The sequence below is a fragment of the Lipotes vexillifer genome, unplaced genomic scaffold, assembly GCF_000442215.2.
Source record: "Lipotes vexillifer unplaced genomic scaffold, Lipotes_vexillifer_v1.1 scaffold395, whole genome shotgun sequence".
NCBI classification, from domain to species: Eukaryota; Metazoa; Chordata; class Mammalia; order Artiodactyla; family Lipotidae; genus Lipotes; species Lipotes vexillifer.
The window spans coordinates 2799206-2826247 of record NW_006797390.1 but is presented as its reverse complement, the minus strand read 5'-3'; the positions used below and the strand labels follow the sequence as shown (position 1 = coordinate 2826247).

General features: G+C 40.3%; 1 protein-coding gene across 1 annotated transcript; it reads right to left on the bottom strand.

Moving 5' to 3' along the window:
- Window positions 1-5148: 5148 nt before the first annotated feature.
- NECAP1 (NECAP endocytosis associated 1) lies at window positions 5149-16832 on the bottom strand. Its single transcript, XM_007469367.1, has 8 exons — window positions 16677-16832; window positions 11685-11785; window positions 11424-11528; window positions 10653-10734; window positions 9719-9827; window positions 9439-9622; window positions 7195-7297; window positions 5149-6868 (listed from the first exon to the last, which is right to left on the bottom strand). Exons 1-8 carry the CDS (start codon window positions 16769-16771, stop codon window positions 6820-6822), a joined length of 828 nt encoding a protein of 275 aa, XP_007469429.1. The 5' UTR covers window positions 16772-16832; the 3' UTR covers window positions 5149-6819.
- Window positions 16833-27042: the final 10210 nt, after the last annotated feature.

The following is a 27042-nucleotide window of genomic DNA, read 5'->3' as shown; positions in this document are numbered from 1 at the left end:
AGAGGTGCAGAAATAAACTACTGCATTTACAGTCAACTAATATTTGACAAGGGAGCCAAGAACACTCAATGAGAAAGGACAGTCTTTTCAACAAAACTATGTGTTGCAAGAACTGGATAACCACATGCAGAAAAATAAAATTGGACCACTATCTTAGACCACTCCCCAAAATTAACTCAAAATAGATTAAAGACTTAAACTAACACGTGATACCATAAAATTTCTAAAAGAAAACACATGGAGGAAGCTCCTTGACATCAGTCTTAGCCACAGTTTTTTAGATATCACACCAAAAGCACAAGCTACAAAAGCAAAAATCAGGAAGTGGGACTACATCAAAACTAAAAAACTTCTGCACAGCAAAAGACACAATCAAAAAAAAAAGAAAAGAAAAGACAACCTACGGAATAAGAGAAAATATTTGCAAACCATATATCTGATAAGAAGATAAGAAGTTAATATCCAAAATACACAAAGAACTCATACAACTCAATAACAAAACAAAAACAATCCAATTTTTAAAATGTGCAGAGGAACTAAACAGACATTTTTCTTAAGAAGACATACAAATAGCCAAAAGATCATTTTTTTAGAGTCACAAGCAGTTGACTGACTCAGTGTGCCTCAAGACCACAAAGAATCCATTTCTAATTCACACTGTTCTGAGTCCTGGGGTTGGGGCCCAGGCTGGCAAGAATGATGCTTGGGACCCATTCCCATGAAAACGCACTCAACATCACTAATCATCAGGGAAATGCAAATCAAAACCACAGTGAGATATCATCTCACATCTATTAGAATGGTTATCACCAAGAAGACAAGAAGAGATAACAAGTGTTGGTGAGGATGTGGATCAAGGGGAACCCTAGCACACTCTTGGAGGGAATGAAAACTAGTCCAGCCACTATGGAAAACAGTACAGAGTTTCCTCAAAAGATTAAAAATAGAACTACTATATGATCCAGCAATTCCACTTCCGGGTATACATCCAAAGGAAATGAAAACAGGATATTGAAGAAATATATGCACTCCCATGTTTATTGCAGCATTATTCACAATAGCAAGGTATGGAAACAACCATAGGGTCCATTTGCAATGAATGGATAAAGAAGATGTGGTATACATATGCAAGAAAATATTATTTGGCCATAAGAAAGAAGGAAATCTTGCCATTTGCAATAACGTGGCGAGACCTTGAGGTTATTATGCTAGGTGAGAAAAGTCAGAGAAAGACAAATACTATATTTTATGATACCACTTATATGTGGAATCTCAAAAAGCCAAACTCATAGAAACACAGAGTAGACTGGTGGTTACCAGAGGCTAGGAGGTGAAGGAATTGGGGCAATGCAGTTTAAGGTTGCAAACTTTCAACCAGCAGATAAGTTCTGGAGATCTAATGCATAGTACAGTCATTATAGGCATACCTTGGAGAAATCACAGGTCCAGTTCTAGACTACCAGAATAAAGCAAATACTGCAATAAAGCAAGTCACACAAATTTTTGGTTTCCCAGGGCGTACAGAAGCTATGTCTATACTACACTGTAGTCTGTTAAGTGTGCAGTAGTATTATGCCTTGAAAAACAATATACATACCTTAATTTTAAAATACTTTATTGCTAAAAAATGTCTTCCATCATCTGAGCCTGCAGCAAGTCACAGTAGTAACATCAAAGATCACTGACGGGCGTCCCTGGTGGCGCAGTGGTTGAGAGTCTGCCTGCTGATGCAGGGGACATGGGTTCATGCCCCGGTCCGGGAAGATCCCACATGCCGCAGAGCGGCTGGGCCCGTGAGCCATGGCCACTGAGCCTGTGCGTCCAGAGCACAGCTCTGCAACGGGAGAGACCACAGCAGTGAGAGGCCCACGTACCACAAAAAAAAAAAAAAAAGATCACTGATCACAGATCACCATAACAAATATAATGATGAAAAGGTTTGAAATATTGTGAGAATTACCAGAACATGACACAGAGACACAAAGTGAGCAAATGCTATTGAAAAATGGCACTGATAGATTTCCTCGATGAAGTGTTGCTACAAACCTTCAATTTGTAAAAAGCATAGTATCTGCAAAGTGCAATAAAGCAAAGTTCAATAAAATGAGGTATGCCTATATAGACAATATTATATTACAAACTTCCAAGTTGCTGAGAGATTAGATCTTAGTTGCTCTCACCACAAAAAAGAAATGACAATTACATGACATGACAGAAGTGTTAGCTAACACTACGATTATTGCAATAAACGTATCACATTTTGTACACCTAAACATTTACAATGTTATAAGTCAATTATATCCCCATAAAAATTAATTTTTTTAAAAAAAGGAAAGGACCTCATCATTTTGCCCTTATACTTACCATGTTATTGCAATCCTAATAGCCAGAATCAGGGTAGCCAGCCAAGCAGCAGTAGTAGATGCACTACTAACAGAGAATTTACCATATGCCAGGCTTTGTTCTAAGCACTTAAAATTTTTAACTTATTTTATTCTGACAATAACTCTATAAAGTAGGAACTATTATCTTCATTTTGCATATGAGGAAACCAAGGCAAATAAGGGTTAATTTGTCCAAGGTCAAAAAGCCAGTAAGTGGCAGAGTAAAATTTTGTGCCAAGGCAGTCTGTCTCTTTCCAAATTCATGCTCATAATAACCACTCCTCTTTACTTCCTATTAATCACCTATTTTGGTGGGACTGGGGAGGGGGGGGGTCATTAAAATCAATAAATATATTCCCTATCTAAAGATTTATTTAAGTAATAAAGTCTGAAGAAAGTATTATTCTGTTCTTCATTTTCCACCTGCCCAAACAGCTGTTTTTCTACATTCCCAACAAACTTTGGATCAGGTACATGTTTAGACTCCATAGATGAAATGTCCCTTGACAGTCTTCATTTACGTCTTTAGGTGTCTCCCCTGCCACCAGGAAGCCTGAGCAGCATTTGCCACCACTGTGCTAGAGTTGCTAGGGGGAGCCCGTCCTCTAGTGGTCCCATGCTGATATGCAGCCAGTTAAAGCATTCACAGAAATTGCCTCAAAGACCTTTTTTTACTATTAGGTGCAGTGGCAGAACACACATTAGACAAAAGAAAATATTAAAAAGCAAACAGAAACATTCATGGTTGGTCTTAATGCATTATTGTGTTTAATTGAGGGGATGACACTAGTCTTAGATTGATAGGGCAGGACATGAGGTCTCAAAGGACAATTATTTCACTCCTGACTGAGATGTAGACTTTAGTACACTAGAGCTTTTTAAAAAACATACCACCCCCATATCTTAGTAACTTTCAAAAAGGGACTGAAAATGACAATTCTTATTCTGAAATAAATGCCATACGACATGGTTTCAACCATGGTTGCTGTGAAAACCATACCAAGCCTATACATTCCCCAGGCTTAATGGACTTGCAAGTAAATGTAATCCTCTTCCTTTCTTTCTCAAGAGAATATGTGATTGATGGGGAGCTCCTGAGTATGAGTTCTAGTCACAAACCATATGTATTTTCCTCATGTACAGTTAAGAGGCAATAACAGAAATGATTTTTTTAAAAAGCCAAAAAAAAAGCTAAATATAACCAAGTGCAATCTTAGCCAGTTGTGATAACTGAGATCAGACAGTAAGCTACCAGATTTATCAGCAGCTGCGCTACATGATATCCAGTTTTCCTTTTCCCAGGCCATAGCGTCTATGTACCCAAGTAAAATTTGTCTTCAATGCTACTTTCTTGGGCCCAAATACTAACTGACCCTGGAGCATATAAATGAGACCTTCTGCAACTATAACAAAGCATATAAGGAATACTTATGTCCTGTAGCTAGGAACAACCAAAATGAGAATGAGGGAAAAAAGGAAAAACCCAACTTTCTGATTTCTACTCCCTCTTCACTGAAATCACTGTTAATTCAACAAGTATATATTTATGGCATAAGGAAAGTACGGAGTAGATAAAAATGAAGACATGGTCCTTATATCAAAGAGCTCACAAACCAGTATGAGAATTTCAATAACAACCTCAGAAAACAAGGGAGATCACCTTTCAGACTGAGGGGATAAGTAACGTTTCACAAAGCAGCACTTTCCAGGATGGGAAGGATTTCACCAGGCAGGTAGAGAAGGGAAGGAATTCCAGGCAGAGGGAATTGCAAGCACTCAATGCCCACGCTGCTGATGGCATCTGCAGAACGACTAGTGTGCGGGAGCAGACTGAGTGAAAGGGAAAACAGAGCTGAGGATGAAATGGTACTTTGGACTTTAATCTGTAAGCAAAGGAAAATTATTAAAGGTAATCAGTGAGTAGGGGAGGAAAGGGCATGAGCAGGGTTTGGTTTCAGGAAGGTTATTCTGGTGTCAACATGTAAGCTGAACTAGGGCTGAGAAAGCTAGAGGCAAGCCAACTACCTAGAAGGTTATCGGAATGGAGGAAGCGAGGAGTAATAAAAGCTCACATGACAACCGTGAAGGCAGATGTCAATGTCTAACCAAGGGGGTTGAGCTGGAAAAATTATCATCTGCATCTTCTACCCAAAAAAACCCCCTGCAGTTTAGGATACATGTTTATCCATGATAGTGCCTCACAACCTCAGTAATGATAAGAAAGGCCATGGTTGGGGAAGCCATACAAGCCCTTCCCTGGGAGGGCAAATGGGGGAGGTGTATCAGAATCTCTGGAGAGAGCAGTATGTTATTTTAAATTGAAAACAAAAAAAGAAAAAAAAAAAAAGAAGTACCCATATCGTGATTCATCTCCTGTGACAATCACTGAATGAGAACTCCAAGATCCTTCTGGCTTCCAAAGTCTACGACTCTCACTTTAGTTCTATCTCATGCATTGATTCCCTTCATTTATGCTGACCATAGTTCTGGGATATGAAAGGTGGCCTAGATCACAAAGATAATTTGAAGCAAATGAAATTAACTGCACCAGCAAATAAATAATAAATACAAATCATCTCGACAAAGAGTCTCTGTGGGTTTAGAAACATGAGGACAGAGGTCTAGCCTTAACTTCTTAAAACCTCCATTTCTTGAAAATGAGTGACATAAAATGTCCTTTTATTACCTACTGGCCACCTATATTGGGTCAATTAAATAAAAAAGATAATGAAACAGGCAAATAGAAAGATAAAACAGACACTACCTCTTTCCATATTTTTAATTACCATTATTGCACCAATACAGCATACATATGCTCTATATACATATATCTGAAACTTCATTTTCAATTCTTCAGCAATTCAAATACATAATATATTATCATCTTGAGAATACAAAGAACACAACATAGAGGAAGATTGAGAAAATAGGCTCCCAGCAGTTAGTCACTAGTGATTCTATAGGCTTTCCTTTTAGTGTTTTCTATGGGAATTTTTAAATGTCCTGTCATGGCTCTGCAAGAATAGAGCTGCCTGGAACGGGAAGCAATGAAAAAAAAATGGACCCAAAGTTAAAAAGAGTCAAGAAGGAAATCCAAGAGAGAGAATCTATTTTGAAACTAAATATAAGGACTCCCTTCAGCCAGAGGGTACACATGCAAATAGGTGCTAAGGGAAGAAGTGAGATCCTCCCATTTCACTCTCAAAATTGCCCCTTAGCAGACAAAATAGCTGGTGCCAGTTCACCTAAGAGTGGGACCCTTTCACAGCATTGTAAATGGAATGGTGGGCAGAGAGAGGGAAAGTGGTGGGGGGCAACTTGCTTCTGAGATACTCCTGGTGATGGGTATTGCAGCCATCATTTGGGCAAAACCTACCACAGCTAAAGCCATGGCTCTCCAGCTTGCTTCATAAACGATGGTACATGTAATAGCAGCTTTCTGTTGAAGAGCTGATGGACTGAAAAAATAAATGTGTATGAAAAGGAGCCAGATACCCAGGCAGCAAGGCAATGTGGGTACTGAACAAGAGTTAAGTGCTTTCAACCTCTCTGCTCTACAAATTAGGTTAAAAACTCTAAACCCTTTAACTTTAGGACAAATGGGGCCATTACAAAGTAACGCTGTGCTTCAAATGCAGCAACTAGATGGAGCTGCAAGAAAGTAACTGCTTCTCTAGAAAATAAGTAGGAAAACATAGTCCCTTGAACCTCCTTCATCCGAGAGACACCCACTGATCAGAGATGCTGCACTATTCAACAAAAGGAGAGTGGGGTGCCACCAACACAACCCTCTTGTCACAGGAAGACACATGTAAACACACTAGAGGTTCAGGGGGCTGCACCCAGCACTGGATGTTCACTGAATAAGACAAGCCTGAGGGAGGATATATAGCAGAGACCCAGGCAACAGGTCTTTGTTAACACCTACCCCTATCAAAATTCTGAATCTGTAAACACTGTGATCAGTCTGTCCATTTTTAGAGTCTTCAGTTAATGAAAAGGAAGTTCCGAGGTTTTTGTCTCCCCTGAAATTGCTAAACAGAGCTTCACAAAGAGGCACACAAGGGTCATGAGATGATTCTGAAAGAAGTTAAAGAATTTAAAGATGGAGAAAATTTTACAGATGTTGGAGGTTATTTCCCCACCAAAGAGACCCTGGCCTTTAGAGCCCTGCAATAGCCACAAGTATCATAAGACTCACTATTCCCCTGCCCTGATAGTGAACAGGGGATAAGAAATACTTTCTTGGCTGTACAGCAAGGAACAACACCGGGGAGTGACACATCAGCCTGAATGCAATGGAGAAGCTATGAAAACAACCGTTCAGTAATTTTGGTTCTGGGGAGGGAAGGGGTTCTGAGCTCCCCTCACAGATTGGTGCCCTCAAGGTCATTTTGATTCTTCAAGTCTGTCCTTAACATCCTGCCAGTGCTCCTCAGAACTGGACCCAGTTGGACGGCTGTGGTGCCTGGTTTGGAACAGAGCTGCAAGGCAGAACAGAGAGATAGCCAAAGGCATATTAGGTTAGGGACTCCATCCTTAACAGTAAGAAATTTCGGCCCAGAATTCCTGAAACTATACTTCACAGCAAGTCTACTTATTAAGGCCTGAGATATTGCACTCAGGCTTCATGCTACAGCTTTCTTACCCCACCATCCCCAGCACTCCTATACTTCCTTACCTAGAATTCCAGCTGAAGACTCTATATGACCTACAAATGCCCTCCCTTCCCAGATCAGAGACTTCATTTGACTGTACATACATCATCGATACCCTGGTTGAGAGAATGCTGGTTTCCCTATGCTAATACCTGGATGCAGTGCTAAAGTCACCCCACAAGTCATTGCTTGCAGAAACTGGAGCTGGTGCTGGTGTCGTTACAGGAGCAGGAGAATCCAAATCTAAAAGGATATCTGAATACAAGGTAAGAGAAGAAATAAGAAAAGGGGAAACATAATAAAAATTTTAGAAACAAAAACTTATGTTCACACAAAAACCTATACGTAAGTGTTCACAGTGACTTTGTTTGTAACAGCCAAAAACTGGAAACGACCCAGATGCTTTTCCATGGGTGATGATTAAACATACTGTGGTCCATCCATACCATGGAATACTACTCAGCAATAAATAGGAACAAACTGTTGATATATACAACTTGATGACTCTCAAGGGAATCATCCTGAGTGGGAAAGGTCAATCCCAAAGGTTATATACTATATGGTTCCATTTATGTAACATTCCTGAAGTGACAAAATTAGAGATGGAGAACAGATTAGTGACTGATTGCTGAGGGTTAGGGATCGTGGGGAGAGGCAAAGAGGTGTGGCTATAAAAGGGCGACACAAGGGATCCTTGTCGTGGTGGAACTGTTCAGTATCCTGACCATGGTGGTGGATCCAGGAACCTACGCATGATAAAACTGCACAGAACTACACCCGACCCTTGAACGACATGGGTCTGAACTGCGTGGGTCCACTTACGCAGGGATTTTTTTTCAATAAACACTCACTACAGTACTACGTGATCTGTGGTTGGCTGAATCTGCAGATTTGGAACCGCAGATACAGAGGGACAACTATGAAGTTATACACATATTTTTGACTGCATGTGGGGGGCGGGGGTGAGCAGGGAGGAAGTGGTCAGTGCACCTGAGCCCTGCACTATTCAAGGGTCAACTGCACGCACAAATGAGAATACGTAAAAGTGATGAAATCTGGACTTCCCTGGTGGCACAGTGGTTGAGAATCCACCTGCCAATGCAGGAGACATGGGTTTGAGCCCTGGTCCGGGAAGATCCCACGTGCCGCGGAGCAACTAGGCCCGTGCGCCACAACTGCTGAGCCTGCACTCTAGAGCCTGCAAGCCACAACTACTGAAACCTGCGTGCCTAGAGCCCATGCTCCGCAACGAGAGGGCACCGCAACGAGAAGCCCATACACTGCAATGAGGAGTGGCCCCCACTCGCCACAACTGGAGAAAGCCCGTGCACAGCGACAAAGACCCAATGCAGCCAAAAAAAAAACAAAAAGAAAAAACAGACGAAATCTAAGTAAGATGAGGAGATAGTCTCAATGTCAATTTTGCAAAATGTTGAGGGTAACTGGGTAAAGGGTATGTGGGATTTCTTTGTATTATTTTTTACAACTGCATGTGAATCTACAATTATCAAATTTAATTTTTAAAAATAAAAATAAATAAACCTTAGATACTATCCTCAGTGCCTTCTGGCAACACTTACCAAAAGAAGTAGCCTGTAACCACTTTTACCTCAAAAATTCCAGGAGAAAGTTTGCTCTTAGCAGTCAATTACAAATGATTAATGATATAATTTAAAACAAATTATATTAAATTATAATTAACTAATTAATGATATAACTTAAAACTCCCAGATTCTAATACTAGGTTCTCTAATCTTAGGAAAATTTCTTCCCAAGTTCTAATTTGTCATCCTTTAAATGGAAATAACTATATCTATTCTTTTTTCCCACCAGACAGTAAAGAAAAATGAAAATGTACTCATAAACACAGATGTCGTCTCATTTCCTCTCATGGCCCTTGTGAAGAAATGGAACAGATTAAGAAGTGACATTCACTGAATGGCTACTATATTCCAAGAACTGGGCTAGGTGCCATCACATCATTTCACCCTCACAGTCTTGGGGTAGTTTTACATCTCCATTTTACAGGTAAGGATACTGAGACTCAAAGAAATTAAATAATGTTACCCAACACATTCAGATAAAAAGTAGCAGAGCCATGAACAAAATCTTGGCCCATCTGACTCTCAGGCCCACTAGCATCTCTCTCACCAAGGTACAGTGAAGGAAACAGTCTTCTCAATATCTACTCATTTTCGGCCAAAGAACCACCCAGAACCATGACTCTCAGCTCACTAGAAAAGCTTCAATGCCTTGCTAGAGGTTTCCAGAATCACCTTGTCAGTGTCAAGTGCCATTTAACAGCAAAACCATCGACACTCTCCTTGGCAAATAGGTGTTACCCAGTTAAACCCTAAGATATGATTTCTCAAGGTTAAAGTGCTAGGGACAGTTACCTGCATCAGTACCTCCATGACTGGATTTTGGTACGGGCGGCGGAGTGACATGATTGCTGATGGCAACTGAGGAGGACGGTGGGGGAATTGTGACTCTGCCTCCAGGCGGGGGTGGGAGTAAGCTTAGGCCCCCAGCCGCTGTAGTCTTGGGCCTAGAAGCACCTCCTTTCTTGGTTGTGATGTTCTACAAAAGAAAAAAAAGCAGCAGAGTGAGAGAAAGAAAAAGAATAAGTCACAGGCTTATGGAAATACAAGGAGGGGTGGGGGGAACCATACTCACCCCAATACTCAACTTGATGGTCTGCCCCTCCTTGAAGCCCAGATCCAACTTGGGACGATTATCCATCTCCTGAGATTCTTTGGAAATCTCAGATTCCTGCTTTACCCACCTTCAGTAAAAGAGTAAGTTATTTTAATTGGGATTCCCTGAAAGCAGAGTCTGACACACAAATTTGAGTGTAGCTAATTTATGTGAAACATGATTCCAGAAAGTAGAGTAAAGGAACATGAGATGTGAGAAAGGAAAGGAAAAAAAGCCAAGAGAGGGCAACTGGGGTTCAATACCGCTGAGGAACCATTCAAAATGCATATTAAACTTGTCCCTCCAAAAGAGGGCACTCAGCCACCAATTTCCATCCCCCATGGTTGAGGGCGGCCCCTGAGGGGGTGTTAATTCCTCAGTCCTTCCAGGTTGCCCCCCTTGCTAACTGGGTGGCCTTCCACAATTTCAGGAAGTCCTAAGGCAGAAAAGCCTGCCCTTGCGGTAGGAAGCCGACAGTGTGCATGGTGCTGTCTACCACAGCTGAGCCAAAATCGAATGGGCTGAAGAAATACTGCAACAGGCACAAAACATGTCAGCTACATGGAGTAACAAAACTGGCACATAACTCCCCACATATCTCACAGACAGCCCTGCTGCTACTGTTGTGCCTCCTTCAGCCATCTAAAAGCAAGGGCAAATTCCCCAGAGGCATAAACAAAAGCCCCATCTCAAACCACTGTACAAGGGATTAAAAACATATTCTAGCTATAAGGAAAGGATAGAAGAGATACAAATATAATGTAAGAAAAGAGAGTGAATGGGAAGATTTATACTCACGCGAACTAGTTTACCAAGTAAAGAAACCAGGAGGTAAAAGAGATAGTGCCCACTCAACTGAGGAGCAGTTTTCCCCAAACATTTAACCTGGTAAATAAAGACAAGCTTCACTCACTTGAAGTGATCTTGCAAAGAGACATTAAAGTCAAAGGCATCACCCCGATCTGAGAAGCCAATGCCAATGAAAGCACTACGCCCTGTGAAAAAGACAGGAATCTTCAGAACAGGAAGTGTCCCTTAGGGCAAACTCTATCCAATGAAAATATCAATGTAATATTTACCCTAACTAGATAACGTCTGTGAATGTGAAATATTTTCTCATGGACCAGGGATCGGCAAACTGCATGCAGCCCATGGGCCAAATGCTGCCAGAGCTTGTTCCTGTAAATAAAGTTTCACTGGAACAAAGGCACACCAGTTTGTTTACATACCATCCATGGCAGCGTTCACATTACATCAACAGAACTGAGTAGTTGCAAGAGATCATTTGGCCCACAAAACCTAAAATATTTATTATCTGTGTATTTACAGAAAAAATTTGCCAACCTCTGATTGGAGAAAAGATGACTGCCATAAACACAGAAAATGTAAGATAGTCCCACAAAAAACCACCACAACAATGAACAGGCAGTATGTGTCAATTCTTTGGTTAGATAAACATTTTGATTTATTTACGTCTACTTTTAATAACCACATCTTGGAACCTGTGTTCATATCTGTTACAAACATGTTAATCCTTCTCCTTTAGCAACTAGAGTTAACTTTGGACAAAGGGGAGGAAAAATTTAGTAAACTGAAGTAAGATAAATGCATTGGGGTACACTTCTGTTGAAGTGCATTAACTACTTTCCTAATCTCAACCCATTCAAAATCCCTGATCCCTTACCAGTACCATCCTGGATCCGGATTACAAAGTAGCGGCTGGAATCTGTCACTGTCTCCACAGCAATACCAGGATATTGTTCTACTGGTGCTTGAGCAAAGAGCTCCCCTGACAGGTAAGGAAAAGATTTCTTTGAGCAAAGGAAGCAAAAACTTAAAACTCAATTAACAAGTATTTCCATGCCAGTCCCCAATTTGAAGGTATTTATAAAAGAACACCAAACCAACATCCTTAATATGTTAGAGAGTCACCAGCACAGACTACCTGAAACTTTATCCTCAAGTTTGATATAAGCAATCTTCCCTTTTGAAGTGATTCGGAGGCGACCAGTCCAATCAGGTTGATCTAATTTCCAGTCAGATGCCCTAGGATAGGAAAATGGAGAAGCCTCAGGCCTCGGGTCCATGTCTTTAATACACTAAAAACCTAAGAGAATCAATTGCCATATTTCTATTTCCCTCTTCGGAATTGCTTACTCTTTCTACATATTAAATAATCAAAAGACTAACTTATGATTCTCTCTATACAGATGCCTCATGTTACACACAGTCCAAAGCAAATAGAAGAAATGTTACTACTGAAGTCCAAAAAGCATCAATAAAAGTATAAAGTACAAAAAAAAGCAACTTAAAAATTTATCACAATGACACTATTTTATATAATACTGTAGATGGTATTTTATATAATAGTGTTTTGCTTATCAGGGAAAAACAAGGTCTACTAAATGAAATATATTAGGTACAGAAGCCTCCCAAATCCCTAAACATATTATCTTTCACTGAATTCAACCAATATTTACAGAGTGTGTTATTAAGTTGCAGGTACTGTTCTAGGTACTTGGGATACAAGAGGGAACCAAATTTAAAGCTGTCATGAAGCTTTCATTCTAACAGAAGATAGATAATAAAAAAGAAGCAATAAATAAGTAAAATAATTAACATCTCAGAAGGTGATAACTGCTACGGTAAAAAGAAAATGCAGGGCTTCCTTGGTGGCGCAGTGGTTGAGAGTCCGCCTGCCAATGCAGGAGACATGGGTTCGTGCCCCGGTCCAGGAGAATCCCACATGCCGCGGAGCGGCTGGGCCCGTGAGCCATGGCCGCTGAGCCTCCGCGTCCGGATCCTGTGCTCCACAACGGGAGAGGCCACAACAGTGAGAGGCCCACGTACCTCAAAAAAAAAAAAAAAAAAAGAGGAGGTATGACATTATCCATGATCTCCCTTTTAGTTTAAAAGGACTACTTTGCCATCATAGCAGAGATGCAGCAATATGAACACTGAAGCAGGGGGATTAGTTAAGAGACTACTTTGCTAATCTAGGAGAGTCACATGGTGACTAGGAAGAGAAAGGAGCAGAAGTGGCTAGACTGTGGATATATTTAAAGTAAGGCAGCGGGATTTTCTAATGGAATGGATTTGAGGTAGAAGAGAAAGACAGACATCAAAGATAAAATCAAGGATGCCTCCAAGGTTTTTAGCCTGAACAGAGGAATTGCCAATAATTGAGATGAGGAAGGCTACAAGTAGAGCAAGTCTGGGAATAAAGATCAGGAGTTCAGTTTTGGCTATGTTGAGTCTGAGATGTCTTACAGATTTTCAAGAGGAGATACAGAGTATGCGTTTGAATATATGAATCTGGACTTCAGGAAGGACACATGGAATAGAGATACAATTTCCATGGAAACAGTACAAACACTGAATCCTTATGATCTGTGTTATAAATGAATCTGAACGAAATCTAAGACGTTAGTTAAACATGAAACAATTTTACAAAACATTGTATTTGTCATTTTGTTTTTGCCAGCAGTGTGGTAAAGGGAGGGCAAATAAAAGTTATTAATAACTCATCCCTAAAAAAACAATAAAATAGGGCTTCCCTGGTGGCGCAGTGGTTGAGAGTCCGCCTGCCGATGCAGGAGACACGGGTTCGTGCTCCGGTCCGGGAAGATCCCACGTGCCGCGGAGTGGCTGGGCCCGTGAGCCATGGCCGCTGAGCCTGCGCGTCCGGAGCCTGTGCTCCGCAACGGGAGAGGCCACAACAGTGAGAGGCCCGCGTACCGGGGGGGAAAAAAAAAAAAAAAAAAAACAATAAAATAAAATAACTCATCCCTTGGGAACCTAAAGATTAATACTTGCAGGTTAGGAAGGTAACCATAAAGTATATCTGAATAAAAATAATTTTCACAAGATGGTAAACAAATGGTGGAAAGGAAGAAATGAAAATTTAAATTAGGACAAGTTCTGAATAGCATTTACAAGATAAAATCTTTGTCGCGCCTCAAAGACCCTCAAGTACCTGAATGTGATCCAGATTAGAGCAAGCTCTAGAGGTCCCTGTCTATGAAATTTTTTTAATGAGTCATTACTTATTCCACTATACCGCCATGAGCTAGACATAGCGTAAATGGGCTACTGAAAATATTAGGAACAAGCCTACTAGACACGCTTCTTTGGACAGGTTCCTAGGCTTATTTGTGTGTCTGGTGGCCAATATTTAACAAATCCTCAGTAAATGAATGGATACTCATGGCAGCAGTTTCCCTCAGCCCTGAGCCTTACCTCCTCTCCCACTCCCCTGACCTAGCCTGAGGAACTCTTGGTTTTACTGATCTTCTAAACCAACCTCACAAATTTTCATCTACCTTGGCAATAAATCTTATAGCAGCCATATGGAATAGGCATGAAAAGTCTACCACCTCTCTCTAAATGAAGAAATAGAAAATAACACACTAAGTAACAATCCCTAACTTCAAAGTCCAGCATTCTTTTCATTACATTAAACCACACTATAGGGTCTAATACTGGTTTAGCTGAGAAGGAGGGTAATGATGAATTTTTAAAAGTTTTATAGGTTGGGAAACCATTTTCTAACCATTTATAAGTTTTGCATCAACCTAAATTCCGTAAGTCTGGTCAGTGAAAATCTGGGAAGCAACAGCTTTTGCTAGGTGAATCAAAGTCAATTATTCCCTCTCATCTTACTAGTGACTCAAAGAAAGCATTTCTCCTGCTTCCTATAAAGTCCAGTTTTTCCTTTAATGGCAGCCTGGAGAACAAATCATGCTTATAATGTAAAATGGACACAGACAAAAAGGGAGAAAAGTAATATTTATCAAGCACCTGTTCCAGGCATTATGCCCATTCTTGTGAAAATTGAGAGGATCTCACAAAGTAAGTAATATTATATCCATTTCTATAGATGAGGAAACTAAAGTTCGAAAGAGTTAAGTGACTTAACAAAGGTAACACAACAAATAAATGAGAATCACAATTCAAACTCAGTTCTTCTCTCTTCACTGACTAAGAGTGGTTGATGTAAAAAGCCTCTTGTAGGATAAGGTGTCAATAATAAGCACGGAAAACACAGAATGACAACAAGAAAAAGGGTAAAAGAGGAAAATTAAGAAATTGCTTTGATGGCTCAATGCAGTTAATTGACATAAGGATAAAGGATAAACCAGAAGCAAAGACAGAGAAAGCAGACGGGTGAGAGAAGCTTCAAGCTTTTAAAAAGCTTGCAGTAGAAGAAAAAGAACAGAACCACACTTCAACGTGTATCATGTCCTTTAGGAAGTCTCAACGCGTAAAGTTGGAGGTCATGAGCTATTTTACCTTATTTCACAGTTCAATCAATGCTAATTTAAGTGTAGTCTACTAATTTCTTTCAGTCAACATTTACAGAGTCTCCTCTATGTGCCAGAAACTGTGCTACACCCTAGGAATATAAAGTTTAAAAAGACCTCAAGTTGTTCACAGTCTAGTCTGGAGAACTGGGAGACCAAACAATCAATGAGAATGCAGAAGCAAGAGCTCTGTGATAGAGACAAGCCCAGGTGCTATGGAAGCCCCAAGAGCACACCTAAGCCAGAACGGAGGGTCAAGGAGGGCTCACCAAAGAAGAGTTCTCAACTGACGCACACATATTAGTACCTGTGACTACCATCAAAAAGCATGTAGAGTCTTATTCATGGTCAATTTGGGGTCTGATTGAAAGCTTGAAATTACCAAAAGGTACAACCCACAGGGTCTAGTGCACAGGTCAGCAAGCAGAAAGATACTGATTCATGATGAATGAACCTCTGATAAGGAGGCAAAACACTGGACACAGGGAGAGGATAACTTTTCAGCCGAGGTAATAATAAATGCCAAGAGGAAAATCATGATGGTGATGTGAGTCAGAGAAATCAAAACAGTATCTCATGTTTATATACTGCTTTACTGTTTTCCTAAATTCTTTTTAGGAAATTTATCTTAAATTCTTTTTCACATTTATTATATGATTTCATTTAACCCTCTAAAAACTTCTACAAGGTACGTAGCTGGAGCAGGTTTTATTGCCACCTTTTTTTTTTTTTTTTTCTATTTTACAGATGAGAAAACTGAGGCTTGGAGAGGCTAAGAGATTTTTCTCAAATCATACAGCTATAAAGTTGCAAGGACTCACACTCATATTTTTTAACATGCAACCCAGTGAGTTACATGTGAACTCTTTGGACTACATGACTTGGTGACTTCCTACAGCATACTCAGACCCTCCCAGTCATTGGATTACAAGGTGGTTAGTCAGCCCTCCAGTGAAAATGCTGCGTTAACTCTGGAAGTAAAAGCTATAGGCGAAGTGGAGAGAAGCTGGTAGGGAATAAAGATTGAAAATACTATAGTATCACCAAGAAAACACTGAAAAGAGACAGAGTGGACAACCATTGGAAAACTTAGGATCATAACCTTTGCCCACTGGCAAAAGACCGGAAAGGAAAAACCATATGGTGGATGATGAGATTTGGTGACAAGACGGAACAGCACAAAAGACAAATTAGCTCATCCAGAGAGGGGCCAACGACACAACGATTACCCACAAATACGCACGAGGTACTGGAAATGGGGGGCGGGGACAGACAGCGAGGGGAAGATGAGGGTGACAAGCTAAAGGACGCAGGGAAGAGCGAAGGAAAGGTGACTGGCGATGGAGCAGACACGACTGGAAACGGATGGAGAGCAGAGGGGTAACCCAGAGGGATCCGGGGGAGGAGGGGTGGAAGGATGCAGGATGGTCATTTTTTTAAGCGGCGGAAACAAGGATGACAGCAGTCCAGAGTGGGGGAAGAGCAGGAGGACAGGGTGACAACAACCCAGGTGGGGAGCCTAGCAAGGTGACAACCCAGAGGTGGCAGTGGCAGGGACGGGCAGCGTGCTACTGAGGTGCAAAGTGTCAGCCCCAACCGGGTACGCGCGTGCCGCAGTACCTCGGGGTTAGTACCTGTAACCGCGGTTGGAGGCCCGGGGCGGAATCCGGTAGACGCTGACGTCGGGCTTCACACACAGAACAGACTCGTACTCCAACTCCGCCGCCATCTTGGCTCTGCTCACCGCCCCGCTGGGGGCGCGGCGTGAGCACGGGGGCGCAACGTGGAGGCGGGGAATCGCGTTACGCAACAACTTCCGTTTACGCTACTTCCGCGAGAGTTCCGCTGGGTTCCTGAGATTAACCTCCGGTGCCGCGGGTCCGGGAAGCCATGTTGAAACCTGGAAACGGTGAGTTTGCGCGACTCACCATCTTGGGTAAGGGCAAGGGTGGCCTCCAAGTGAGTGATTCTCGTTAAGGAGCTCTACATCCCCGAGAAGCGAGGAGGGAAAGCGCCATGTTGCTCCGGGCAAGGGCCCGCAGTGCTCTGGGAGGGTGCTGACTTTCGTGAATTCGGGCGAGTTTCTTTCTTCCAAGAGTCACTTTAAGACGTGTCTTAGAAACCGTAGTTTCCAAGCAGAAAAGGATAATCCGCCCCGTCGGTATTCCCAAATTGGGTACCTACAAAAACTGTATGACCCAGGCGTAGACAGACGTGGTGGATTTTAACCTTCCAGAGTCCAAACTTCAAAAATGGCCACCCAGCCTGATCCATTGCTTTATAACACCTTTTTATCTCAAGAGTTTCGAGAACGGCACGTGTTGAAATAGTCTGCCACACTTTCAGTGTGTATTCTGGTTATCTTTTTGGAAATTTTGCCCGTGTTGAACTGTAAATGGGATCAACTCATTCCTGACCCATTGGGAAAGCACCATGATTTAATAGCCAATATTTGCTCCCAGTCTTATTATAATGATAGATTCTACTGTCTCCATAAACACATGCCTCGTACACTCCAAAGGTAAACTTGCTACCATTCCACCACTTAATTGATTTGAGTAGCACAGACAGCAAACGGAAAACCGAGATACCAACTCAAGGCTGTCTGACTACAACAGGGGTGATCTTCACCACTTCATTATGTTGACTGGTTGGAAACCTGTCTCTAATTTGTCTACCCTGCGTAGCAAAGTGGTATCTTAAAATTCAAAGAGAATCATAAATATCTAGCCCTTATGAGGAGGTGGGGAATCAGCTACTCTCATCCACTGTGAGCAGGAAGGTAATTTGGTACAGCATTTCTGAAGGTAAATTTAGAATTGATCAGAATATTGTAGGTAACCTTCAATGTAGCAAATCCACTAATAGCTATTTTAGAGGAGTTTTTAATGTGTGCAAAAAGGTATGTACGATAATGTTTATTACAGCATTGTTTGTAATAGTGAAAAATGGAAACAACATGAATGTCAACAGAAAATGGGTAATGGCATATCCATTACTATAGGATGTTTTGAGGTGTGTGTGTGTGTATAATATATATATTAACTAAATAGGTATATAGATATTAAGGCCATAAAAGAGATCCAAGATTTTTTTTTTAAAGCAGACATTCACTTAAAATTTCAGTAATCCTCAACTACTTAAGGTTTCCTGAGTTGTCCGTGTTCTTCATATTCTTCATACCTTTGCATGCATTAAACCTTCTGTCTTAAACACTCTCCCCTAGCTTGTTAATTTGGCAAACTAATATGGTCACATATCTTCTCAAACTGTACCTCCTCCTGTGACTTTGCCAGGTCCTTTAGATGAACTTTCTCTAATGCTTCCACTTGCTTCTGTTATACCTTTTCATTGTATCTAACGTGTTATTATTCTTCAAATATCTCCCACTAAACCATCAGCTCTATAAAGACAAGAACTTTGCTTTTGCAGCACCCAGCACATTGCCCTTCACATAGTAGGCAGTAATAATTGTTGAATAATAAAAGATTTCTGCTTAAGTCCAATCATTTAACTTATTAACTTGGCCATTTCCCCAAACCCCCCAATATAAGGACCCTACATATACTTTGCAAAAAATTCAGAGAATATGAAATTATAAAATGAAACATGAACTTCCACATCTCTATATTATTAACAACTTTATGCCAACAAATTTAATAACTTAAATGGTAATGGATGTACACAATTTACCAAAAATAATTCAAGAAGAGATAGAAAATTTGAATAGCCCTGTACCTGTTAAAGAATTTGAATTTATAACTAAAAACCTTCCCACAAAAAAACAAACCTCCATGCCCAAAATGTTTCATCATTGATCAAACATTTTAGGAAGAAATAATGTAAATCCCATACAAATGCTCTAAAAAAAAAGAAGAGGTAAGACACTTTCCAACTAATTTTTTTTTTTTTTTTTTTGCAGTACACGGGCCTCTCACTGTTGTGGCCTCTCTCGTTGCGGAGCACAGGCTCCGCACACGCAGGTTCAGCGGCCATGGCTCACGGGCCCAGCCGCTCCGCGGCATGTGGGATCTTCCCGGACCGGGGCACGAACCCGTGTCCCCTGCATTGGCAGGCGGACTCTCAACCACTGCGCCACCAGGGAAGCCCCTCCAACTAATTTTTATAAGACAATATTACCTTGATACCAAAACCAGAAAAAGATGTTACAAGAAAGAAATAATATATATGAAACTACAATGAGATAACACAACACACTTAATATAATGGCTTAAAAGAAAACTTGATGACAGCAAAAAATGCTGGCAAGAATATGGAGCAAAAATACAGAGCAACTTTCATACATTGGTAGTGGGGAGTTAAAATGGCACAACCATTTTGGAAAACATAGTTTTGTATTTTCTTAAAAGTTAAATATATCATTTATCACATGACCCAGCATTTTACTCTGAAATATTTACCCAAGAGAAACTAAAACATATGTTCACAAAAAGACATATATGCAAATATTCAGAGCAGTGTTTTTTACAGTGGTCAAAAACTAGAAACAACACTAAATGTCTATCAGCAGGTGAATGGGTAAACAAATTGTGGTGCATCCCTGTAATACTGTCATATTGACATACAATAGTAATAAAATAAATAGAATAGCAATAAAGAGGATCAAATACTAACACTCAGGGGTAGCAATTTTAAAAATTGAACTACTGACACCCACAATGACATGGATAGATCTCAAAAACATTATACCGAGCAACAACGACAAAAAAAAGCCAGGCCCAAAAGAGTACATACTGTATCACTCCATTTATATCAAATTCTTAAAAAGACTAATCTACAGGGCTTCTCTGGTGGTGCAGTAGTTAAGAATTCACTGCAGCATTGTTTATCATTTACAACAGTGAGACATTGGAAATACATGTCCATCATTAGGACAAATCAATTGTGCTGTATTCATTTAACAGGATGGTGTAAATAAATAGTGAACATGAATGAACTACTTGCTATGGACAACATGGATAGATCACAAAAACTTAATTTTAGGAGAAGAAAAAAGTAAGTTTAACAAAAGGTAAAACAAAATTGTCCCTTTGGACAATGTTTAAAAACAGACAAATCTAAAACTGTATTGTTTGGGGGTATCCAGTTAAATGGCAAAGCCATATTTAAAATGTAAGGAAATGATAAATACAAAATTCCCAGTTGTGGATTCTTGGGAGGCGGGGTTCAGGAAGGTGATTAGGGTGGGCACAGGAGGTGCTCCAGAGATACGGGTAGCATTCTACTTCTGAAACTGGATGGTAAGCTCATGGTAGTCATTATTATTTAAAATGTACATATTTATTATAGACCCTCTTTCAAATGGATTATATACCTCACAATAAAATTTAACAGGTGCTATGTGAATCAACTAAGTTTTTAGTTATTGATTTCAACAATAAACATTTTGTATAACAATAATTATGATAATATTACCTGATATTTACATAGCACCTTTAAGATTACAAAATGTTTTCATATACACTATCTCATTCATTTTTCACAACAGTCTTGCCCATAGGTAGCATTATCCCCATTTTCATTAAAAAAAATTGCTGAGATACAGAAAGTTCACTGACTTGCTCATCCAATATTTAAGTGTCAGGAGAGAAATCCTTACATTTCTGATACAAACATAACAGCTGCTTATACCTTATATTTAAATGTTTGCATGAATAATTAGTATTCCTGTGCCTATTGGTTGAATTATAGTAAAGAGTAGCATTTATTAAGTACTGAGTACTGTTCTGCATGCTTGTGTGCATTATATTATTACTCCTAACAACAGATATGTACTATTATTATCCTGCTGTGAAATTAAGTAATTATTGTCCACAGTCACAAGTGACAGACATAGATATGTGTCTCCAGGCCTGGGTCCTTAACCAATATGCAGTTCTGCCCTAACAGCTCTATCCAGAGAATGGACAGAATATACAACTTTTGGGCTTCCCTGGTGGCGCAGTGGTTGAGAGTCCGCCTGCCGATGCAGGGGACACGGGTTCGTGCCCTGGTCCGGGAGGATCCCACATGCTGCGGAGCGGCTGGGCCCGTGAGCCATGGCTGCTGAGCCTGCGCGTCCGGAGCCTGTGCTCCACAACGGGAGGGGCCACAACAGTGAGAGGCCCACGTACCGCAAACAAACAAACAAACAAACAACCAAAAAAACCCGATATACAACTTTTAGCAAGTACACTAGATCCTCCTCATTCATGGACTCCAATATCTGTGAATTTGCCTATTTGCTTAAATTTATTTGTAACCCCCAAATCAACATTCACAGTCACTCCCTAACATGCACAGGGTGGCAAAAAAATTTGAGTCACTAGACAAGTACATCATCAGCTGAGGTCAATCCAGGTGGCGCTCTGCCTTCTTGTTTCATCTCTCTTATTGTAAGCAAGGATCCTTTACACAGCCTATTTAGTGCCAAGTTTTTCACATTTTCGTACTTTTTGTTGGTGATTTTGCTGTTTAAAATGACCCCTAAGCATAGCGCTAGAGTGCTATATAGTGTCCATAAGCACAAGAAGGCTGAGATATATATGTGTTAGTTCATCTTGTTTGGGCATGAATTATAGTGCTGTTGGCAGAGAGGTCAATGTTAATGAATCAACAATATAAAATAAGGTTTCCCAGGACGACCTTCAAGATGGCGGAGGAGTAAGACGTGGAGATCACCTTCCTCCCCACAAATACATCAGAAATACATCTACATGTGCAACAGCTCCTACAGAACACCTACTGAAGGCTGGCAGAAGACCTCAGACCCCCCAAAAGGCAAGAAACTCCCCACGTACCTGGGTAGGGCAAAAGAAAAAAGAAAGAGAAAAAGAATAGGGATGGGACCTGGACCTCTGGGAGGGAGCTGTGAAAGAGGAAAAGTTTCCACACACTAGGAAGCCCCTCAACTGGCAGAGACGGGGTGTGGGGGGGGCAAGCTTCAGAGCCACGGAGGAGATCGCAGCAACAGGGGCGCAGAGGGCAAAAAAATTTGATCATTTGACCAAAATGCAGTGACCAGAGGCTGGCAGAACTCAACCCCATACATCCCCTAGCAGCAGTGGTCCAGTGTCTGCTAATTCAGTGTTCCTGGTGACATTATAGAACATAACTTCCACGAACATGGAGACAGTAGACCGGATTAGCATTCACAGGGCAGCATGGTGGCTAAGAGCATAGGCTCTGGAGGCCAGCTGTCTGGTTCTAAGTCTGCCATTTACATAGTGGTGTGAATTTGGATAACTCATTAGCCTCTTTGCATCTCAGTGTCCTTTTTGACAACGAGTTACTAATATTAGTACCTATCTCATCATTGGGGTGTCGTTAGAGTTAAATAACATGCAGCCGATGAAGCACTCAGCACAGTGTCTGGTAGATGTCCTCAACGTGTAAGTTATCACTATTATTAATATTAATTTATATTTGAAACAAGAATGATCATGTTTGTTTAGGTAATTATAAACATAGTTACATGCAGTTTTAGAATTTCAGAAGCTGCACAACAAAGAACATAATAACTAAAATGGAGTTACCATTCTAACACCATTTTTCCCTAAATGACTGACAAATATGGCCAGTGTAGAAAAAAGCACTTCACCTGAAATGAGTATGCGTGCTACTGTGATTTATAATAGGAAATATATATATCTTGATCTGTGCCCCTGGCTCCTAAAGCCCTTGTGAATTCCTAGGTGACAAGAGCATTAGGAGCATCTTTTGTTCTAGTATTTCATCACTGACCCCAGTTTCTGACACAAGGGAAACCCTTGTAATTTCCTGGTGATAGGAGTGTCTTTTGATCCAATGAGGTGGCTGGGTGGGCTCTTGGATGGCCTCTGGGTAAGGGCTCTGGAGAGACCAAGCCATGATTAGAAGCTTAGAATTTTCAGTCCCACCCCCCATGCTCTAGAGAAGGGAGAAGGACTGGAAATGAAGTTAATAATTGAACTTGCCTGTGTGATGAAGCCTCCAAAAAATCGCAATAACATGGGGCTGAGAGAACTTCCAGGTTCATGAACACATCCATGTACTGAAAGGGTGACACACCCCAACCCTACTGGAGACAGAAGCTCCTTCACTCAGGACCCTCCCAGACCTCGCCTTATATAGCTCTTCATCTGGCTGTTCATCTGTGTCCTTTATCATATCCTTTAATAAACTGGTAAACCTGAATAAATGTTTCCCTGAGTCTGTGAGCCACTCTAGCAAATAATCGAATCCAAGGGGAAGAAAGTCATGGGAACCTCTCATTTGTAGCCAAGACAGAGAGAAGTTGTGGGTAACCTGGGGATCTACAGCTTGCAATTGGCATCTGAAGTGGGGAGCAGTCTTGTGGAACTCAGCCCTTAACCTGTGGGATGTGATGCTATCTCCAGGTAGATAGTGTCAGAATTGAGTTAAATTGTAGGACACCCAGCTGATGTTGCAGAATTGTTTGATGTGGGGGGGAAAAAACACACACATTTGGTGACCACAAGTGTCAGAAGTGAAGTGTCCTGTGTGAAAGTAAAGGAGACACATGGGAGATGGAGACCTGTGGTTTTCCCTGCACAGAAGGAAAAACTGGGTGGTTTTCAACCCAACATCATTTTGTATCACCAGTTTCTTTGCCCACATTCTAGTGGAAATGAAATGGGGAAGAAAAGGAAAAGGATAAATGAAATGGAGAAGACATTTTCTAAATAATGCACAAATAGGATAGCTAACCTAAAAAATCCATCAAAATTTACTCAAAAATTTATCTACACTTAAAACATTTATGAGAGCCATCTACCCCTCGATAATCCTGAATTCTGTCCCCCCCGCAAAATTTTCTTATGCCTTCTCGTTAGATCAGATAAACACAAACTGAAACCTAGTCCCTGATCCATTTTGGGTTTCATGGAACTAAAGTCACAAAGGGTGTTCATGAAACACTCAGTTTACTTCCCCTTCAATCTCCCTTCCTTGGCTGACTGCCCTGGATACATATTATAATAGAAAATCAATCATCAATAAATCAATAGAAGAAACAAAGTTTGCTAAATTTTCTTTAAACCACTCAGATTTGAATGATTCATCGTGCCAAATTTGGCTGGATTCTTTCAAGATCCAGGCATCAGTTCATCAGATATTTGTTATTATGGTTGGATTAACAGTTTTTTGTTTGTTTTATTTTATTTACCTTTCGACTGAATTACTTTAATTTCTGGGCGACTTTGTTCTTCAGTTTGTGCTCTTTGTTTTATTATAACTATGTGCATAATTAGGCAGCTATACTATAGGGAGTAGAGAGTGTGTCAAATCTACATCCTTGAGGGCTATGGGTTAGAATTTGATTCGACAGAAAGGATGTAACTTAACAATGTAAAGGGAACATTCTGTAAATTATTTTCTAAGAGTCCAAGATGGGAGAATAGTTTTGATATGATAGGCAACTGGAAGCCACATTAGTTTTTTGACCTAATAACTGCTAACATTTATTGAATGCTTATGTGCCAGCAGTGTCTTAAGTGCTTTGCATGTATTAATTTATTTACTCCTAGAAGTCCTATAGAGTAGGCACAGTGAATATTCCCCAACTGTCATTGCCCAGCCAGGAAAACAGAAACCATTGTACGTATTTCAAACAAGGTATTTAATACAAGGACTTGATTGCAAAAGTGTTGGAAGGACTAGAGGAATAAAAGGGGAGAAGATAATATAACTTCAGGAAGGTACTTCCCTAAAATTGGAAGAGAAATACTCACAGGGCTGTAGCTGCTGCTGAAACCAGTAATCCTGCCAGAGCCCACAGTTGCCAGCAGCTGCCAAGGTCACACCTGCCATCTCTGTTACAGAAACCCACCAGAGTTGTCTGCTGCTGAAGGAGCCAGAAAATAAATGATCCCCCTTTCAATCTCTCTCTTTTATATTTTAATATTTTTAATGTTTATTCTATTTTATGGTTTTCTTTTATTTTTAAAACATATTTGCAAACTCTGCACAAACTAAACGTCCATCGACGGAGGAATGGATAAAGATGTGGTACATATATACAATGGAATGTTACTCAGCCATAAAAAAGAATGACATAAGGCCATTTGAAGAGACATGGATGGACCTCGAGATTGTCATACTGAGTGAAGTAAGTCAAACAGAGAAAGACAAATATCATATGATATCACTTATATGTGGAATCTAAAAAAATGGTACAAATGAACCTATTTACAAAACAGAAATAGAGTCACAGATGTAGAAAACAAACTTATGGTTACCGGGGGGAAAGGGTGGGGAAGGATAAATTGGGAGATTGGGATGGACATACGCACACTGCTATATATAAAATAGATAACTAATAAGGACCTACTGTATAGCACAATGAACTCTACTCAATACTCCATAATGGCCTCTATGGGAAAAGAATCTAAAAAAGAGTGAATACACGTATATGTAGAACTGATTCACTTTGCTGTACAGCAGAAATGAACACAATATTGTAAACCAACCATACTCCAATAAAAATTAATCTCAAGAAAAAGAATCAAATGCAATGATTCCCTTTTCTCTTCACTTTCCAAGAGCACATGAACATGCCCCTCTGGCAGAGCCTAGGCAGACCCTGCCTGAGAGGCAGTCTCAGAAATGTAGTACCCAGGCTTCACTTAGAGAAATAATAAGGAAGAATGGGAATGGGCCTGAGTATCAATAAATAAAACCTGACACAATCCCTGTTTTGCAGGTGAGGAAATGAAACCACAGAGTCTGAAAACTTCCTGTGCAGCCACACAATTAGTCAGTGGCAGAGCTGGGATTCAAGCTCAGGCTCTCTACGCACCTTCTATTGCTCCTGTGTGCTTTTTACTCCAGCCAGACCAATTTACTTGTGTCATTCACTCACGCTGGGCTTCCCTCCACCTTAATGTGTGTTTTCCCCCTACTTGAAATGGGAGAATTATAGATTGTTAGATGTAAAAGAAACCTTAAAGATCACGCAAGCCAACCCTTTAATTTTACATCTAAGAAAAAAATTCTAGGTCAAGCATCCAGCCCAAGGTCAAGTATTTAGTTATTACTAAAACCAGAACTCAAATTCCTAATCTAGAGCAGTTTTCACCTCAAGAATGTTCTTCCATGAAAATTTTCCAGCTAATTCTAAACTCCACCAGGTTTCATCAGATTTGTCCTTTGCTAACTAGCCATAGCATTTGTCTATGTCATCCATAGTTTTTGGCACTTGGTTATTTTTTCATTTAGAGTATAATTATACTTGGTCTAATAATGAATCTAATCATTTTTTGTCACAGTCCTTAAGGACAGAAACTTTGTCATATATTTATTTTTAATTCTCTCAGACAGATCAGGCTAGAGATTATACAATTCTAAAATTTTTATTTTGGCCAAATGACTACAGATTTCCATCATTGAAAATGTAGAATTAATCAGTGACTCATAAAATGTTTTAATATGGCTGTGTTTGCAGCATATATTCAAAATCTCACTCTTGCCAAAGCATCTGATCTCTGCTTAGAAACTTATAATTAGATATTAAAAAGGAACAAAACAGAAGAGAATCACATAAATTCCCCCCAAGTTTTCCACATTACACCATAAAACTAGTACTTTATAAGAAGGGACAGAAGCCATCTAGAAATAGGAGCCCTATTCACAAGGTGTTTTCAGTAATTTCCTTCCTGATCTGAAAATCCAAGTAATACAGCTGGAAGTTCTCCAACTGGTTTTAATTGCTATATAATCTTTAGAGAAAGAGGAATCAGTAAAACTGGATCCACACCAGAAACAACTTTAAAGACTCAAATTAATTCTTTGAATTATATTCAAAAGCCAACATCCTTTTCAACCAAACTTTCATTCATTCATTCATTGGTGCGCCAGACACATATTATTCCAGGCATGGTAGCAGGCTCTGGAGATAGGCACAAACTCTTGGTCTAGTAGGGCGGAGAGACAGATAAATTATCTTATAGCGCTATTAGTGTCTGTCAAATTTCTACCCAGCCTTAAAGCCCAGCCCAAGTG